The sequence below is a fragment of the Malania oleifera genome, chromosome 11 (genome assembly GCF_029873635.1).
Source record: "Malania oleifera isolate guangnan ecotype guangnan chromosome 11, ASM2987363v1, whole genome shotgun sequence".
Taxonomy (NCBI): Eukaryota; Viridiplantae; Streptophyta; class Magnoliopsida; order Santalales; family Ximeniaceae; genus Malania; species Malania oleifera.
The window spans coordinates 68,207,350-68,226,742 of record NC_080427.1 but is presented as its reverse complement, the minus strand read 5'-3'; the positions used below and the strand labels follow the sequence as shown (position 1 = coordinate 68,226,742).

Here is a 19,393-nt window from a genome sequence, read left to right as displayed (position 1 = left end):
TTATAATGTAGGAGCACACTAAATCTAGGATCCAAGAATCCGTAAGGCGATCAGACTCAGATGAAACAAAAAGCATATCACCATCATTGTTTTCTGAGTTCCCTTCATCAACTACATTCGCTGACTTTGAAGAACCTTCTTGATTTTTTGCATTCCCTTTATTTCTCTCTAAACACTCTGATTTTATATGCCCCTTTTTCCCGCATCTAAAACATTGAATATCCTTCTTCTTCTTAGACTACGATTGAAACTTTTTACAGCTTCATCCACTCTGTTCTCCCACATTCCTGGTTACCCTTTACCACAAGCCCTTCACCATGTGAAATTTCATCACTAGCCTTCTTTCTTTGATGAAGACCCAGTAGTGCATGTGTTACCTCTTCCAAATTTAGGGTTTCTTTGCCCTATGTTAAAGTCGTAACCAAATTTTTGTACGTGTCAGATGCAGGTAGGGAATTCAATAGCATCAATGGCTTGCCTTCTTCCTCCAGCTTCTCATCAACCCACATCAAATCACTTACAATCTGATTTAATGCATCAATCTGTTGGTTCAAATATGAACCTTCCAACATCTTAAGCCAATACAAATTCTGCTTAAGATATAATTTGTTCATTAAAAAGTTAGACATATATTGGCTTTCTAGTTTCTTCCAAACAATTGTGAAAGATTCCTCATCCATTACATGATATAGCATGTCATCGGCCAAAGAAAGTTTGATTGTCACCACAACCTTTGCTTCCAATTCCTTCCAACTTGTTTCATCCATGCCTTCCGGTTAACCTTTGTATAATGCCTTCACCATACCTTACTACACTAATAGATGTTTAATCCTTCTCTGGCATAGTCCAAACTTTCCCGTTTCGTCAAACTTAACTACATCAAAATTTGCAGAAGAAATTCCAAAAGCTATTACAACAATGCTTTGATACCAATTTGTTGTGCAAATCAATACGCAGTGGAAATCAACCATCTCACAATGCAGCACTTAATAATGAAATATATAGAAAACAAAATCATATAGATTATAATGAAATCAATAAAACAATGACATGAAGAATTATGTGGTTCGGCAATGCCTACATCCATGGAAGCAAATGACAATGAAATTTTCACTATTTTATGTCCAAAGACACTAGGTTACATCATACAACATGTATATATAACTTTCTTGGAGGCTTTCCCTCCAAAACCCAACCTATCCAACTTCCCAATTAAAAATTTGAAAACCAATGTCGAGTTACCAACCAAAACCGTCGACGGTATAAATATAACAAAACAATCGACTGTTTCTCTGCACCTGGACCAAACCATCAACAGTTTCATGGTGAGTAGGGAAAATTAATGAAGACAAAATTAAGGTCAACTAGACGGCCAATCCAAAAGGTCATAAAATTTTCTAGGACATGCAAACACCTATGGTTCCTCGATCATACCTTCCATTGGTTGGAAAGATTCAGGAGTATGTGCTATCCATTTTGCTAAAGGATGCCCCTAATAGGTCAAGATAATAATTAAAGAAATGGTATTTGGACCTAGCTAGTGTATGCCTCTACAATTGGAAAACATTAAAGATAGCTAACAGAAAGTTATACTAGTCAAATATAACAAATATAGTAGCTTGCGCACATGCAAATCTATTCCAAGTTAGTTATTCCTTTATATATCTAAAACCACATGATTACAAGTATAAATATAATAAAGCTACATAGAACAAAAGTATATACAAGAGACTCCAAACTTCTCTTGCTCACTCCGTTGTAGCATCTTACTAATCTAGACATTAGATATGGTCATCAAATTACTATTTAGTAGGCTTTATTTTGTGAGTTCATTATATTCGAAACCTGGTCACTCTATAGTCCAAGCACATGAGCTAGTAGATCAATGAAATGATCTTTTTTGATACTAGAATATACAAAATTAAGAAATCGTTGAGTTTTCTTGACAAAGAAGAGAAATAAATAAGTACAAGATCATTAACATGATGATCACAAGATCATTTTCTTTTAGATTTGAATAGTCTAGCTCACTATTATTTTCACTTTTACTCAGACATGTTAGCTAGTTTTGTAATTCTCTTTTCTTTCTAGTAATATTTATTCGTTACCACTCAATGAGAAAAGGTTAATTAGTCATTACCTGAGACATTTTTGCAGTAAATCAATCTCATGTTTCAACATATTAACTTCCTCTTTTGTGCCCTGTGAAAGGAATACAATTCAATGTCACATAATCGAAGTGTGTGATATTTTTAATTTAGAAACAAATATTCATATTAGGATAGTAATGATGGAACATGGCCTTCAATGTTTAAAACTTGAATCACTTTATCACTAAACACTTATGCATGCATAGAAATGATTTACATATAAGTTTATTAAATTTAGCACAGTATAGATATCTATAGCATATGTAAAATTTCAATTGTGTAAGTAATATTGTCAGTAAAAATATCCTCATCTTTTAAAAGCAAGAAAAAGATACTTTCAAAAAGAATTCAATTTGACCAAAAATAGATAAAACTAAATGTAGAAATTATTTGAAACAATGAATATCAAATTAATTGAGTAAAAAAATAATAGCAATAAAAAGTCAACCTAAAAAATCACAATTTATAAAAATGTTTAGCTATCGATATGACAAAAAAATGTATTTGAAAACTATTGAACTCTCCTTATTAGGTTCATACCATTTTAGTGTATAAAATTAAACATTGTTTCAATTAAATATAAGTGAAAAGGCGTGACATGCAAACACCAGATATAAAGTGTTAATATTATTCCTACAAAAATTTTAAATTTTATATAGTATTTAAATTTGATATTAGCATGTGATAAATAAATTTAAAAACTAATTTTCATATATTAAAATTTTCACTTGTCGCAAAAATCTTATAAAATTACTTTGTACAACAACCATAATAAACCAAACCTTAAATCTCATTAGGTGGGGTTGGCTACACAAATCATTTTTTCCCTAGTTTACATGATTGTGGAAAGGGCTATTAAATTCATATTCACTGTCTTATTCGAAGTTATTTTATATCTACCTCTATCCTTTCTAATGCCACTAATAGTGATTAGCTTACTCCTCATTGGTATACTATTTGACCTACATTGCAAACCATTTAAGCCATCCCTCCCTAATCTTATCTTCCACAAATGGTATCCCAAACTTATTGCGAATATATTCATTCATTAATTTATCTTTTAACATTATACCACTCATCCACCTTAATGTTCTTATTTTGCCAACTTTTACTTTTTGAATATGTTGTTTCTTCATTTTTCAACCATTCTGATCCATGTAGCTTAGCTCTTTTGGCCTAACAAGAATTAATCTTGTTTTGATAAGGAAATTTCATATTCTGTCGTATTTTTTAAAATTTCTCTCCATAATTCTACCTTAAATTCTATTCTTAATTTCATAAATCAAGACAATATCATCTTTAGATAACATATACAATGGAACTTCATTTTGAATACTTTTAATAAGTTCATCCATCACAAATGCAGAAAGATAACGGTAAAGCAAATCCTTGATGTACATATAGTATGATTGAAAATTTCATAAACTCTTCACCTATTGTCCTAACACTAGTTATTAGTATAGTATATATATTCTAGTATACATATCGTTGATGATATCATTATACCTATTAGTCTATTTTATTTATAAAAGTGTGAATTGTACAATCAGATTGTAGACAACAATGTTCCTATCTTTTAAATGTAAGAAAAATTATTCATAAAGAAATTTAAATTTATCCAAAATTAGATAAAATTATATTTTCTAATAAATGGATTAAGGTTTCAACCTAAAAAATGAAAGTATAGTTTATTAAATCATTATCCTCACATTCAATAATCAAATCCCCTATACTAAAAGGATTCACATAAAATAATTTCGTGTGAATTAAAATGATTGAATTTTTATGATTGATATATACATACACACAAACATATATACTGTAAATCATTTGTTTTATTATATTTTTTTCTCGAAATAATTTACTTCAATGAATTCTGCACATGAATTAAGATTAAAGTATCTAACATCATGAGAATATTAGAAATAAATTGCAGCATTGATCGATCTAGATGCTCCTAAATTCGAGAGGCTTATCAGTCCTCTTCTACAGCTTTGGTGTGTAATGTAAATATTATTTTAATAGAAAGTAAACCAAAAGCAGAACTCACACACATCACGACATACAAAGTGTTGATACTATTTTTATAAAATAAAAATAAATTATATTGAATAAAGAAATTGAATTTTACACTGCACAAAAATTAAAAATTAGCCATAATGTGCACTTAAATCATATAAAATTAATCTATACTATCTATAAAATTTGCAAAGCACATACAGTGTAAAACATTTTCTAAATACAAATATCTTTATTTTAGAAAATTAACTAGCAAACATTTTCCAAAGAAACTAAATCAATCAAAATTAGATAAAATTATACGTGGAAGTCCTTGCCAAATTTAGTTAAAATTTTGGAAAAAAAGAAAAGAGAGAACCCACTAATTGACCATTATTAAAACAAAAAACAAAAAAAAGTATCAATAAATATATTAGCTAACGGACCATAATTTATATAAGTTTTTAACCATCGACGTGAACAAGGAAAACTGTCAAAATTATTGAAATCTACTTGTTAGATATAATTGTAGCACTTTAGTCCATCAATAAAATATTAATTCAATAAATTTTAAACAAAAAATACAAATCATGCACATGAGATCTAAAAATATAATTTTATTCCAATAAAAAATATATTTTTATACAAAATTCAAATACGATCATATAATCTTTACTTGCAGCATATGCATTTATCCTAACTTTAACTAGGATTATAAATTTTATAATGAAAGAAATCTTGTTAGGATGCCTTTCAAATCTATATATATCTTAACTGGTCCAATAAGTGATTCCAAACTTACTGTTAGGGATGTGGCTCATTTTCTAAGTGGAACGAATGTACCATAGAAAGCACCATAATGCGAGGGACCAATAGAAAGATGTAGGGTGCAACCTTGAGGGCAAATCGTCGATGATTTGGGGTGTAATCGTTGACAGTTTCAAGCAGTAATTGCGAGGTGTTTCTTTCTACTCCAAACTGTTGATGGTTTGGTCAAATCGGCGACAGTTTTAGTCAGTGCAAGTAATGGATTTTCAAATCCGATATCAATTTGTTGGGCTAATCGGAGGGATATCCGCCTGGGGATTGCTACAAAGGTGTTTTAGATCAACTATAGGTCTTTTGTACACATTAGATTGTTATCTAATGATTATTATGTAACCCTAGATGAGATTAAGCTTGTAAGGTTCAATATTGATAGTGAAAAACCAGTCGCTACTCCCGTGGCATGGACTTAGGCAAATTGATGAACCACATAATTCTTGTGTTTTGCTTGTTGCTTTCATTGATTCTCATTGTTAAGTGATTGTTAGGTTTGTATAGTTTATCAGTGAGTGCTTGCTTGCTCGTTCCATTGATTGTTTCATGAGAGTTTGTGTGAGGTCTTCCATTGCACACATTCGGTGCCGACAATTAGTTTTTGAGGGCTGATTGTTGAGAACAACAATCGATATCAGACTAGGGTGATTGTTGGTGCGGTGAACAAAAATTAGTTTTAGAGCTATTGGTTCTCAATTACTAGGATTTCTTCTGTGAGGTTCCAGGTTGGCAATTTCAATGGAATGGGGAACTTCGGGTTGTGGCAGATGAGGGTAAAGGACTTGCTGATGCAGCAAGGGATGGTGAAGGGTTTATACGGAAAGAAGTTGGAAAGCATGGACAATTCAATTTGGAAGGAGCTAGAAGCAAAGATCATGTTCACTATCAGGTTATGTTTGGCCAATGACATGTTGTATTACATCATGGATGAGGACTCGCTGGCGGCGGTTTGGCTTAAACTGAAGCGCTGGTACATATCTAAGTCATTGATGAACAATTTGTATCTTAAGAAAAAGCTTTATTGGCTTAATTTAACGGAGGGTTTGGACTTGGCTGAGCACATCAACACATTTAATTAGATCATTAGTGATCTGGGGTGAGTTGATATGAAGTTCAAGGAAGAGGACAAAGCGTTGATGTTGCTGAATTCCCTACCTACGTCGCCCACATATGAGAATCTGGTTACAACACAGACTTGGGGGAAAGAAATCATAGAGTTGGAGGACATCACGAGTTCATTGTTTGGGGTTTCATCAAAGGAAGAAGACCAACGATGGGGGTTCACAAGGTGAAGGGCTCGTGGCGAAAAGGTAATCAGGATCGTGGGAGAGGCAAGTCCTGGAGTGGATTGAGTGGTAATAAAACTTATCTATTTTAAGTGCAGGACACTAGGGCACATAAATCCGGAATATCTAGAGTGGGAGAAGGGGAAGGCAAAAGCTCAAGATGGTTCGTCAAAATCCGCGAATGTAGTTGAAGAAGGGGACGAGGAGCAGTGATTGTGAGATGTTTTTTGTTTAATCAGGTTCAGAATGCCTCACGTGTCCTTGAATCCTAGAATCAGGATATTCTTTTCACATGAAGTCCAAAAAACCCTGGTTTACTCCTTACAAATTGGTGAGTCCTAGTTTCATTCTAATGGGAAACGGTGTGGTCTACAAAGTTGTCGGAATAAAGGATATTAGGATCAAGATGTATGATGGTGTGGTAAGGACGTTGTGTGGGGTAAGACATGTACCTGATCTATGGAAGAACATGATATCATTGGGTGCTTTGGATTGTAACAGGTATAGTTACAAGTCTGAAGGCGGGACGATGATAGTGTGTGATGGCATATTGATGGTGATGAAGGGATAGAGGATAATAGGGAATCTCTATGAATTGTTGGGTAACATAGTGTAGGTGGAGCTACTGATGAGAGTTCTAAGTCAGGTAATACCATTTTGTGTAATGTAACCACACACAAAACAGAGAGTATTCTTAACTACATTGTTATAGATGTTTGGGGACCAGTGAGGGCAGCATCACGGGTTGCACGTAGGTATTTCGTGAGGTTATCACAAAAAGTCTGGGGGTATCTCATGTGGCACAAGTTGGAAATGTTTGCGAGGTGTAACTTGTGGCGGAGGTGGAGTACCAAACCGAGAGAGAATTCCTCAAGTCAGATATTGGTTCTGAGTATGGTAGTGTTCAAGAAGTTTTGTGAGCGGGGCATGGTGTTTGTAGGGCTTGCCAAGGACTTCTTGGTGAAGTCAGTGAGTATGGTGTGTTTATCGGTCAATCGATCGCCAAAGTAATCACTAGATGGGATAGTTGTAGGAGAGGCTTGGACTTGTTATGTGGTAGACTTTGGAGGTCCAACTATGCACGTTTGTAGTGAGGTGGGATCTAGGCTTGGTGTGATATCTAGACGGTGCATCTTTCTAGTATATAAGAAAGATGGGTTTAAGTTGGGTGATCCAATGGCAAATAGAGTGGTGATTGGTGGAGACATGGCTTTAGGTGTTAAAGTCACGAGACAACATACTCAGGTAGATGAAGAGAAATGGGCGCCACAAAATTGCAATAGTAGCAATAAGCATATTGTGCATATGGAGTTGGAAACTCAAGGCAAGAGTGCAAGGAGTTCTAACTTAAGAGACTTGCACTATCACATGAGAAACTGTAGCAGAAAGGAGATTGTGATGCAAATGGAGTTACAGACTCAGAGCATAAATGCAAGGAGTTCAAGTTCAGAAGACTAGCATAATCACAATGGGCTCAAAGGCACTATCAGACCACTGCCCAAGTATGATCTGATGTTATATGCAACCATTACTATCAAGAAGGATCCTACTACCTTTTAGGAGGCAATGCATAGCTAGAAGAAGGGTATGTAGATAGGTGCCATGGTGGAGGAGATGCATGTACTGTATAAGAATCAGACCGAGGGGTTGGTGGTGCTCTCAAAGGGGGGGGGGAAGGAGATAGGATGCAAGTGAGCAATAATTATGTTGTTTTATGTAAATGACATATCGAATGCTATGAAGGTTCCAACTGAGGTAAATCAGTCAGGGACTTTGGTGAGAAAGGAAGTTGATATGAAGGTGTTGGGTGCTACCAAGAGTGTTCTTAGGTTGGAGATTTGCAAGGTTAAAGTTACAAGGATATTGGGATTATCTCAGGGTGACTTTATAGTCATAGCTACTGGGAGATTGGTGTTATCTTAGGGCGGCTGTATGGACAAAACTACATAAAGATTGTGGTTATTTCAGGGTGGTTTTGGGGATCAGGTGTTGGTGAGGTTTAGCATGGTTAGTGTTAAACCAGTCATCGATACACCGTTGGCGAATCTAAGTAAAAAGTCTACCGCTCAGTACTCAATGATGGATGGTGATGTTTGGGTTGTGTCAAAGGTTTCCTATGCTAGTGCAGTTAGGTACTTCGGCGGGCAATTAAGAGATTCGTCAATTGTGAGGTTCGTAGGTGGAGACTACACAAAAGACTTGGAAGATAGGAAGCTTGCAATGGGGTATGTTGTGGGAAGGCCTAATTTTTGGAAGTCCAAGGTATAGTCTCGAGGTGCGTTGGTTTCAAGTGGATCGAAGTTCTTGGCAGAGGCTGAGACTACCAAGGTAGCATTGTGATTCAGAGGATCATTCAAGGAGTTGGGTGTTCAGTTAGGTGGAGTTCATTTTACCACGTTCAAGTTCAAGCATGGCTTGGACTTGGTTTACGTCTCCAAGTGTTAAAGGGGAGGCGAGTCCCAATCTACTAGCTTAGGTGGAGCAGCGGGGATTATGCTTTCAGGTTTCTCCTAGGTAGTGAATATTCACCATGGTAGAGATTTTTGGGGGTGTGGCTCATATTTTGAGTGGAGCACATGTACTGGGAAAAGCACCGTGACACAAGGGGCCAAGAGAGAGATGCAGGGTACACCCTTGAGGGCAAACCGTCCACGGTTTGGAGTGTAACCATCGATGTTTTCAGGTAGTAGCTGTGAAGGTTTTTCTTTCTGCTCCAAATTGTTGATGGTTTGTGTTGGCCTTACAAAGCTTAAAATCTTGTTTTGATGATAACAAATCAGGGGAACTTAACATATTTGGTTAAGTGATGATATTTTAGAACTCAAGTATGTGAATACAAGTTCAAGTGCACACAAGGGTTATTGAAAGCTTATACTCCAAAGAAAGAAGATCTCATAAAGCTTATACTACTAAAGCATGGATTCAAAGAAGATTTGATGAAGCTTAAAGTAAATTGAAGTTGGAAGTCAAGATAGACTCAAGAGATGGAAAAGCATAAAGACTTAAGTGCTTAGAATGTATAAGTCTTAAAAAGTCTCATGTAAGTACTTCAAGAGATTTCAATATGGATACATAAAGCTCTTAACTTAATTTCTTGGACCTAGATACCTTTTAAAATACTTGGAAAATATTTTTATAAGGTCAAAAGTTATTTCAAAAAGGTTAAAATTATTTTTGGAATGAAAAGCACCAAAACAAGATTTTCCAAATTCTGTTCTTTTTTCTATATCCGAATTTATGTGCATTTTGCTCTATCAAGCACTCCTTATCTTAAAACGTGTTCAACATGAACATTGTGGGATTTTCTCTTATTGATACCAAGAACGTCTAATTTGGAGTTGTAGAGAAAATGTTATGACCAAAATATTGAAGGGTGATCGAAGTTGTCAAGTGACTGAATGTGTTGACCCAGGCGACTGACACAAGGACAAAATGAAATTTGGCAAACCTAAGAGGATCCGGGCAACTAACTCTTCAAACCCAGATGACTGACTCTTCAAAATTCAGATTTTTATAAGTAACGGGAAATTTCCAAAATTGAGTTTTTAAATTCTAAACGTTATGAAAACTTTCGAAACACTCCTAGTCACTTAAGGAACACGAAATACACTTTCTAAACACTATAAATATCCACCAAGACAAAGGATTCAAGACACCAAGAATTAAAATCAGCAATCAAGCTCTCTTTGCTTACAATCTTCAAAAAGTTCTCTTGCTCACAAACTTGCTAAAGTTTCTACTAAGTCTTGTTGAGAATTTCTCATGAGATGTTTGTGCACAAATTCTAAATCTTTCAATCTAAGAAAGAACTCAATGATTGAAGTATATTTTTTTTTCACTTGTACTAATCAGCTCTTGTTGAGAGTGTCTTTGTACACTAATTTGTTTCTTGATTTTCTTGATGGTTCAGGATTGTTGAATCGTTGTACCGAGCATGGGGTATCGCTTAGAGAGGGGGCTCCACCCTAGTTAAAGGAGGGATTATAAAAGGCTGCTCCCGCCCGTCAAAGGAGTGTGTAAGGTTGATCCTACCCGTAAAAGGAGTGGTGTAGTGGAATCCTTGGGTGTGTTTGCCTTAGGTGAGGACATAGGCAGATATAGCCGAACCTCGTAAAACTTGCGTCTCACTCTCTTCCCTACTCTTTAATTTTCTGCATATACAAATTGCATGGATGTTTATTTAAGTGTTGGAAATTAGTTTGTTATTGAGATTGCGGAAACTTTAATTACAAGGGAGTACATTGACTAATCGTTTGCAAAAATCTTGATTAAAGGAAGTGCATTGATATATCAATACTAAAGCTCATTAACAAATTAATTGGTTGCATATTTCATATTACATATTTAACATCAATATTTGAGTTTTGGAAGCCTGATTGAATTTTCTATTGTGTTTCATATTGAAGAAATCAAGTCTTCCTTGTTTGTAAAGGTTATTCATCAGTTATATATTTAAGCTCAAATCTAATCTGAATATTGGAAGCATTGCTGAAATTGTTGTATGATTTCATATTGTGAAAGTTTATATTGATTAATTAGATTGAGTCATTGGATGTGCTAAGGGACTTGCAAAGTATTCAAATTAGTATTCTCATTCATAAAGATTCAATCTTGAATTTATTATTCTTTGTATTTGTGATTGTGTAATTGTTGAATCCAAAAAGGGTTAAGAAAGAATTAATTAAAGAGGGTATAAAGAAATTTTTAATCCCTATTCACCCCCTTCTTAGGAGTACACCTTCCTTTTTAGTTTGGTCAAATCGTCAACAGTTTCAGTCGGCGCAAGTAACGGATTTTTGAATCCAAGATCAATACTAGATTGCGTTAATAGGAGGGACTTCCTTCGGGGGATTGCTACAAAAGCGTGTTAGATCAACTATAGGTCTTCTGTACGCATTAGATTGTTATATCATGATTATTATGTAACCCTAGATGAGAATAAGCTTGTAAGCTTCAATATTGATAGTGAAAAACCAGCCGCTGCTCCCGTGGACGTAGGCAAATTGTTGAACCATGTAAATTCTTGTGTTTTTCTTGTTGCTTTCATTGATTCTCATTGTTGAGTGATTCCTACATTCGTATAGTTCATCATCGAGTGCTTGCTTGCTTGTTCCCTTGATTATTTCATAAGAGTTTGTCTGAGGTCTTCCACTGCAAACATTCGGCGCCGACAATTGGTTTCTGAGGGCTAATTGTTGAGAACAACAACAATAATCGATATCAGACCTGAGTGATTATTGGTGTGGTGAACAGCACTTACCCTAAAAAGGACAAGTCAATTGCTTCTACATAGATATGACCTTTTCTATAGTGAGAGATAAAATTTGAAATATGTTTGAATTAAAAATGATTTTGTCATTAAGTTAGGTATAAACTATGTAGAATTTCTTATGTAAGTGGGATTAAAAAGCTAGACTTCTCACAATATGTAACATCCCCCCCCCCCCCTAAAAGAGCAAAAAAAAAATATTTATCATATTTATTATCTTTCATAAGGAATAATGCAATGTCTTTTTTTATGGGCCAACTGACTAAGAGTATTCAAAAGGAATTTCTATGGTGTATGTTATTTGCAAATGATATTGTATTGATTGATGAAATTAGGGATGGAGTAAGGGCTGAGTTAAAATTATGGAGAGAAGTTTTGGGATCTAAAGACTTTAGGATACGTAAAAATAAGACAAAATATGTGAAATGTAATTTTAGTAATGGTAGAAGGAATATTGGAGACAAAGTTAAACTTGATGATGAAGAAATAAATTAAATAGCACTTGTAGATTTCAATACCTTGGATCTATTATGCATACTAAGGAAAAATTGAAGATGATGTAAAGTTTAGAGTTATAGCAGGTTGGGTAAAATGGAGAAGTGCTTCAAATGTGTTTTGTGAGTGTAGAATACCCTTAAAATTAAAAAGGAAGTTTTATAGGACAGTTATAAGACCAGTTATGCTATATGGATTAGAATGTTGGGTAACGAAGAAACAAAATATCTTAAAAGTAAAAGTTGTCGAGATAAGAATGTTTAGATGGATAAGTGGTATAAAATTGAAAGATAAATTAGGGAATGAACATATTCACCGTAAGTTAGGTGTAACTCTTATAGAGGATAAGAAGGGACGATTCAGATGATATGGATACTTGCAATGTAGGCCACATAGTACACCAATGAGGAAGAGTGAGTTAATTACTATGGGAGTTGAGTAGAAGGGGTAGGGGTAGACTTAAAATAACGTGCAAGGAGATAATGAGTAAGGATTTAATGTCCCCGAATCTATCAAAAGAAATAGTCCATGATCACATAAATTGGTGGAAAAAGATTTATATAGCCGACCCCACCTAGTGGTACTTAAAGCTTGATTTTATTGTTGTTGTTGTTATAGGATTCTTTTAGTCGTAGTTGATTTTTTTTTTCAATTTCTTGTAGATTTATTACAATAGACGATATAAACATTATTTTTTGTACGTATCAACCCCATTGAAACTTTAGTATAATGATATAGAATGTCCTAATACCAAGTTGATTTTCAAATGCCTTGGTTTTTAGGCAATTGCAAGTTAATTATTAATTGTATACTAAATAAAATATGATCCTTTAACTAGAATGTCTAATCTCTTTTATTAAATGTTTTTTTTTTCTGTAGAAATTAAAATATTATTTATCATAATGAAAGGAGTGCGTTTGTGAATATGACAAATTAACCTTTATAATTTACTAGGAAGAAATATAGTTGTCTTTACATAGATAAAACATTTTTTTAATTGAATATTTGCTATTAGTACTGTCTTGTATGATTCGATTTATTATTTGTATATTATTTATTAACAATTAATTGTTTTATATTGCTGGTGAATACTAGTATACATGTACATATAGAATTATATATTTCACATGCAATGATTAATTGGTTACCAAATAGTCTCCATAAAAATATTAGTTAAATAAATAATTATTGACAATATAAGAAAATACCACATTTCTTATAACTAATATATAACTTATTATGTTTAATACATATATAAGTATCAAACACCGATTCATAAATGATTATAACTATCTAGACCCCTTTTTTTATGCCTACCTAATTTAACATATTAAACTACTGGATAACGTAGAAAGAGAAATTAATTAAATTATAAGAACATAAATTTAAATAATATTACTAGAAGAATAAATAAATGCATATGATACAAGCTTTTAACTAGTGCATGTCAAATCTCCTCATTTGGTGCCGCTTGTGGGTCCAAAGGGCTTGTCCAAGGCTACAATTTTAGGTTATTAAAAAAAAAAGAAAAAAACTAGTACATGTCAAAAGGGTTTTTCCACATTCCGGGGGAGAATTATAAATAAGTTTAATTTAACAGTGTCGTATCCAAGTTTAGTGAGCCATTATCCGCTTTGACCCACCAGCGTCATAATTTTATCCTATAAAACACACGTGACATAGTTGGCATCTAAACCATTCTTATAAATCCAATATCTCCCTAGTATACATCTGATGTGAGACTGTAATATGCTCTCTCATCTTATCTCTAATACACTTGTTAAAATGACTCACACATCTGTGTAAGATCCACACACATGATAGTACTCATAAGGTGATTCTAACCAAATGTGACGGTCTCAAGGTCAAATCTGGTGAGATATTGACAACTTTGGCCCACTGGTTGCACGATTTTATCCTATAAAAGATGTCTCACACACTTATCATCTAAACCATTTTTATAAGTTCAAGATTTTCCTAACGCTGATGTAAAATCACATACATGAGACAAAGGTATTGTCGATCGTAGATACTTCCTATTTCTTGAAGGTTTTATATAATTATCCAGATATTTAATTGTGGGCCTAGGGTCCCTTTTGTTTTTCAATTGATAGATACTGTAATTTAAATAGACGCTTAAATTTTTAATAGGAAAAATAAGGGTGCAAAGAGATGCGCAATTGCACAGAGAAATCCATCTCTAGCTGTATAAGGATACTGTATGAATTGAAGAGAGAATTAATTAAGAATATGGCATGCATTAATTAACATACCTGCTGGACGTATTCCTCCTCTTTTGGTTGGCCTGCTGCAGCCGAACCCCCTTGGGTGGTCGACTCCTTGTACTTCTTCATCAGCTCCTGCATGGTACTTGCATCATGCAAAAACAAAAATTCAATCATCCATAATATTTTATATGTAACTCAACGTAAAATTAAACTCCAAGAGAGAGAGAGAGAGGTACCCATGGGTGGATAGTTCATAGAGCTTGCCGTTGGAGGAGAAAATGAAGACTCCGATCTGGGCGTCACACAAGATAGACAACTCCTTGGCCTTCTTGAGGAGCCCCGTACGGCGCTTGCAGAATGAAACCTGCCGGTGAACTGGGTTCTCTATTCGCTTCATCTGAACTTTTCCTCGACCCATAAATGTGTGCCTAGTGTATGTGTGTTGATTATGTGTGTGTGTGTGTGTGTGTGTGTGTGTGTCTCTCTCTCTCTCTCTCTCTCTCTATATATATATATATATATATATATATATATTGTGGATGGATGGATGGATTTGCAGACAACCTCCAACTAGTTTAGACTAGCTTCGAGGCTGTCCGGCGCCGGCGCTGCAGTGGCCGCCCTTCGACCTAGCTAGCCATCCGTCGAATTAGATCTACGAATTAACCTGCAGGCTGAAACACCCCTTATATATGTATATACTGCCCCTCCTGAGGAATTGGATTCTCTTCCTCCTTGCTCCCCTTAATTTGCTCTCTTTCCAGCTAGGTAGCCCACCAGAATAATTTGGCCCTCTCTCTCTGTCAGCCAATCAGCTCACTCAACGTGGCAGGGCAAATTGATTCTCTGGCCATTTTGTAATAAACAAACCTTAGCCAGTACCGTATCTTTCTTGTGAAATGACAATACCTCTCGCGTTGTGCTAATTGATCCAAATATTCTCCCGTTTTATTATTTTAGTGCATTGGAATGCAAGGGTATGAAGCTTCGACACATCACCTATATAATAAAACTTTGGGCAGAAGACATTTACCTCTCTTAAAATTTGATAAAAAGACACTGACCTCATCTGAGCTTTCAAAAATCTCAGAGACATCCCTTACGATTTCAAGAATTCTAGAAACCTTCCATGAAATTTGCCAAAAAAATACAAACATTTCCTCAACTCATATGAAGTTTTAAAAATGACGCGGACCTCCCCTGAGGTCAATGGAATTTTTAAAATCCCATGGGAGGTTCCTATTTGTTGACTTTTTGAATATCATCCCATTTTGATAATAAAATCACAGCAAATTTGTAGTAAATGAACAGGTTTAAGTTTTAGAAAGTACAAATGACTAATGTAAAATGGAAGTCATGAAGCACTTATTCGAGCACATCATTTGGCATGTTCTATGGAAAAGTGTAGAGCAAAGCTTGAAGACCTGCATTTTTCAATTGTAATGTTTATAGGTTTCAATTGTGCATGCATTATTATTTGATTTGATGTGAAACTCTCAACCATAACCTTAGTTGAATCCTAGGCACTCTATATTTTATGGAAAATCATTTTACAAATGTGCAAAAATTATTTCAAGTGCAAAAATTATTTTTGGAATGAAAAACTCCAAAACAAGTTTTTAAAAATCCGTCTCATGTTTCTTTCATCGCATTAATGAACACTTTTTTCGATCAATTCGTTCTCATCCTAAAAAATGTTCAACATGAAAGTTGTGGGATTTTCTCTTAACTTTATTTTGATACTAATAAAGTTCAATTTGAAGTTTTTTAGAAAAAGTAATGCTCAAAATACTGAAAGGTGTCCATAGTAGAAAATTTCCTTCATGTTTCTACCTCCTCATTGACAAGCGATTTTCTTAACCAATCACTTCTTATTTTAAAAAGTGTTAAACATGAAAGTTATGAGATTTTATCTTAGTTTTCTTTTGATACCAAGAACGTCCAATTTGGAGTTGTATAAAAAACGTTAAGTCTAAAAAACTGAAGGGTATTCAACAAAAACCCATAATCCGCTAGATCGGATCATTGGCCAATTGACCGAAACTCACGGATTTGAAGATTCAATCGACCGGATATTCATCCCAGTTGACCAAACCTCTTGGGAAAGCATCCCAACAGCAATTACTTGACTAGTTTTCAAAATAAACTATTATTTTAAAGCCCCAACAGTCATATAACGGCTATATCTTGGCTTTGTCTATATATACTAAGCCTAAACACTTGGAGAATGTTAGAAAAACATTTGGAAAGCTTATTTGAATATCTTTTGATTCTTACTCATATTTCAAACTCTTTTTGCTCATCAAATTCTTACTTCTCCTACTTTCATTTTGAAATTTCTTTTTGAAGAAAATCTTTTGGTTATTCAAGAAAACTTTGAACATATATTCGACTTATATATCTTGCTTGAGGAGCTTCTTGTTCTTGATATTTCAAAGGTCAATCTTGATGAAGAAATATTTTCATATTTCTCATTCTTTTGCACAAAATCCTTTTAAGAGCAAAACCCTAACTTCTCCTACTCATGTCTTGAAAAATAATTTTGGAGAAATTGTTTATTGGGTTTGAGTCTTTGAAGCCTTTATTTTACATACATTTTTTGTTGACTTTTTGAGTCTAATCCCTATTTTGATGCTGACAACGCATACATATCTTATGTGTGTACTTAGTTTGTGAATAGATTATAATTCAACACACACATAAGAGGACTGGAAATGGAGGCCAAAAAAGACTTAAAGAATACATCATCTGGCGCCATTCCATGGAGAGTAGAAGAGTAAAAGAAGAAGAAGAAGAAGAAAGAAGACAAATACTTTTATTTGTAATGCATTTTGTTTTTATATTTGGTCTGTAATAATGCATGCATCTACATGATATGGATGAAAGCTCAGATGATTATATAATGACCTTAGGGGACCTAAACATTTCATACAAAACCTTTTCAAAATTTGCCTATAACTTACAAAGGTTTTAAAATAACTTTAGTGTAAAAAACAAGGCCAAACCTAGGATTTTTACTAACCTCAATTGACCAACCCATGCATGTTCAAAGTGCCTCAGTCGATCGACCAGCCAGAAGTCAAATGTTTGACTAGGCTCGATCGACCAACCATTTTTGAACACTGCTTCTACGGTCAATCAACTTTAGAACTTGGCATTTCTACTTGGCCCGGCTGACCGACCTTTTAATTCACAAACGCTTCGGCCAACCAGTTCTCAATAACTGACAGAAGGGCTCAATGCACGACCAACTGAACCTACGAAGGGTTGGATAATCGCCTTTGGCTGACCGACCGTCACCTCCCACAGCCGACCGAACCCGTTTTAAAGTTCAAATCTTCTATGTGTGTTCAGCCGACTAGTGCTAGCACCGGTCGACCAAACCTCTTGGATCCAGCTAATTTCCAGCACTTAAATGTGTTTAATTTTTTAATTAAACAATTTTTAAAATACCAAGCATGTCCCCAATGGCTTTTTTTTCTGAAAAACTATATATACCCCTCTCATAACTCCAATTAGTAACTTTGATTAGCTTTCAAAACTCTCTAAAATATTTTTCTAATCAAAGTTCCCCAATATTGTTTTCATTGCAAAAATTCTTTTTGGAGCAAATTTTTCACTCTCTCAAACTTTGTTTCATCCATTGAAAATTTATTTTACAAGAGTATTTTATTTGGGCATTCATAAGCACATACTCTCACTCTCTCTTTTATTTTGAAAATCATTTTGTGAAAGTTAGCTTAGTGGTTCTCCACATTGCTTTTCTTTGATAAATATTTTTGTGGAGAATTTTTTTACAGGTTGTAAATCTTTGCATATTCATTATAAGATTCACAAGCTCATTTGTGTTTATTGACAAAAATATTTTTGAACTAAAAACCCTAGGTTCTCTTATTTTTCTTGAAAAATGTTTTGGGAGAAAATGTTTATTAGGGTTAAATCTTTAAGTGTTTATCATATACATATTTTTCAAAGATTAAAATAGTATTTTGAAAAGCACCCTTACACTACTAAGCACATATTTCATATCATTAGAAATTGTATTAGAGCTTCAATGTTGTACATCTCTACTTGTATTTCGAAGCATCTTTTTATGTACAAAATATTTTACAAGATCTGTTGGGTTTAGCCCATAAATTGAACTGGGGAGTCTCTACCCTGTAAGGGAGATCATTTGGGTTTAGCCCGAAATTGAACTGGGGAGTCTCCGTCCCGTAAGGGATACCAGTTCGGCTCAGCTTGGTAATTGAGGTGGGGTATTCCTCGCCCCATAAGGAGAGGTGTGTAGGTTGGGGTCAGCCCTGTAATGTGACTTGGGGTATTCCTCACCCAATAAGGAGAGGAAGTTGTAAACAGTTTTTGCTCCACCCGTTAAGTGAGCAAAGATAGTGGAATCCTTTGGAGGTATGCCTAAGGTAGGGACGTAGGCTGGTTTAACCGAACCTCGATAATAAATTCTGTGTCTCTCTCTATCTCTATCTCATTTAATTACTGCACTTTAAATTCAGTACGGGTATGTTTGTTCATCTAAGGATATAGTTATTCGCATGCACACATTTATTTTAAATGAGATATGCTCTACATGTGTATGTCTGCACACATAGCTTAATCACTTTACATACCTGACTATATTTGAATGGGATATGATTTATGGTGAATCGGCGAAATGTTTAAATTAGCCAAAATATTTTTATTACCCAATTCACCCCCCTCTTGGGATCACATCGATTACATCAATTGGTATTAGAGACAGGTTGCAATAAACTTAACTGCTATTTGCATAAAGATTGCAATGACCATTTTTCGGTATATCCCTATTTTTAGGGTCAACCCTTTGCAAATTCTCCACTGTTTTCATTGTGCAGATTTTGTTGTTTGAATAGTGAAAATGATTTTTGTAGAATCAAATGATTGGAGGATTTGGAAAGTGTTTATCGAATTCTTTCATATCCCATTAAAATGTTTTTTTAAAAATGCATGTTTCCCAAACTTGAAAATGATTTGAATCTACATGACATAATTTTAATGCATATCATTTGAATGTCATACATATATTTATATGGTGTTGTAGCTACTAATATCTTTAAAAGATTATGTCTTGTAGTAATAGTAGTACTAAGGGATATTTAGGAACAATAGGAGGGATAG

The 19,393-nt window shown here is 34.4% G+C and overlaps 1 protein-coding gene across 1 annotated transcript; it reads right to left on the bottom strand.

Annotated features, from left to right (window-relative positions):
* Positions 1–2,086: 2,086 nt before the first annotated feature.
* Positions 2,087–14,663, bottom strand: LOC131168208 (agamous-like MADS-box protein AGL12). The gene is made up of 3 exons (XM_058127493.1): positions 14,482–14,663; positions 14,291–14,387; positions 2,087–2,202 (listed from the first exon to the last, which is right to left on the bottom strand). The coding sequence occupies exons 1-3, from the start codon at positions 14,661–14,663 to the stop codon at positions 2,137–2,139; spliced, it is 345 nt and encodes a 114-aa protein (XP_057983476.1). The 3' UTR covers positions 2,087–2,136.
* Positions 14,664–19,393: the final 4,730 nt, after the last annotated feature.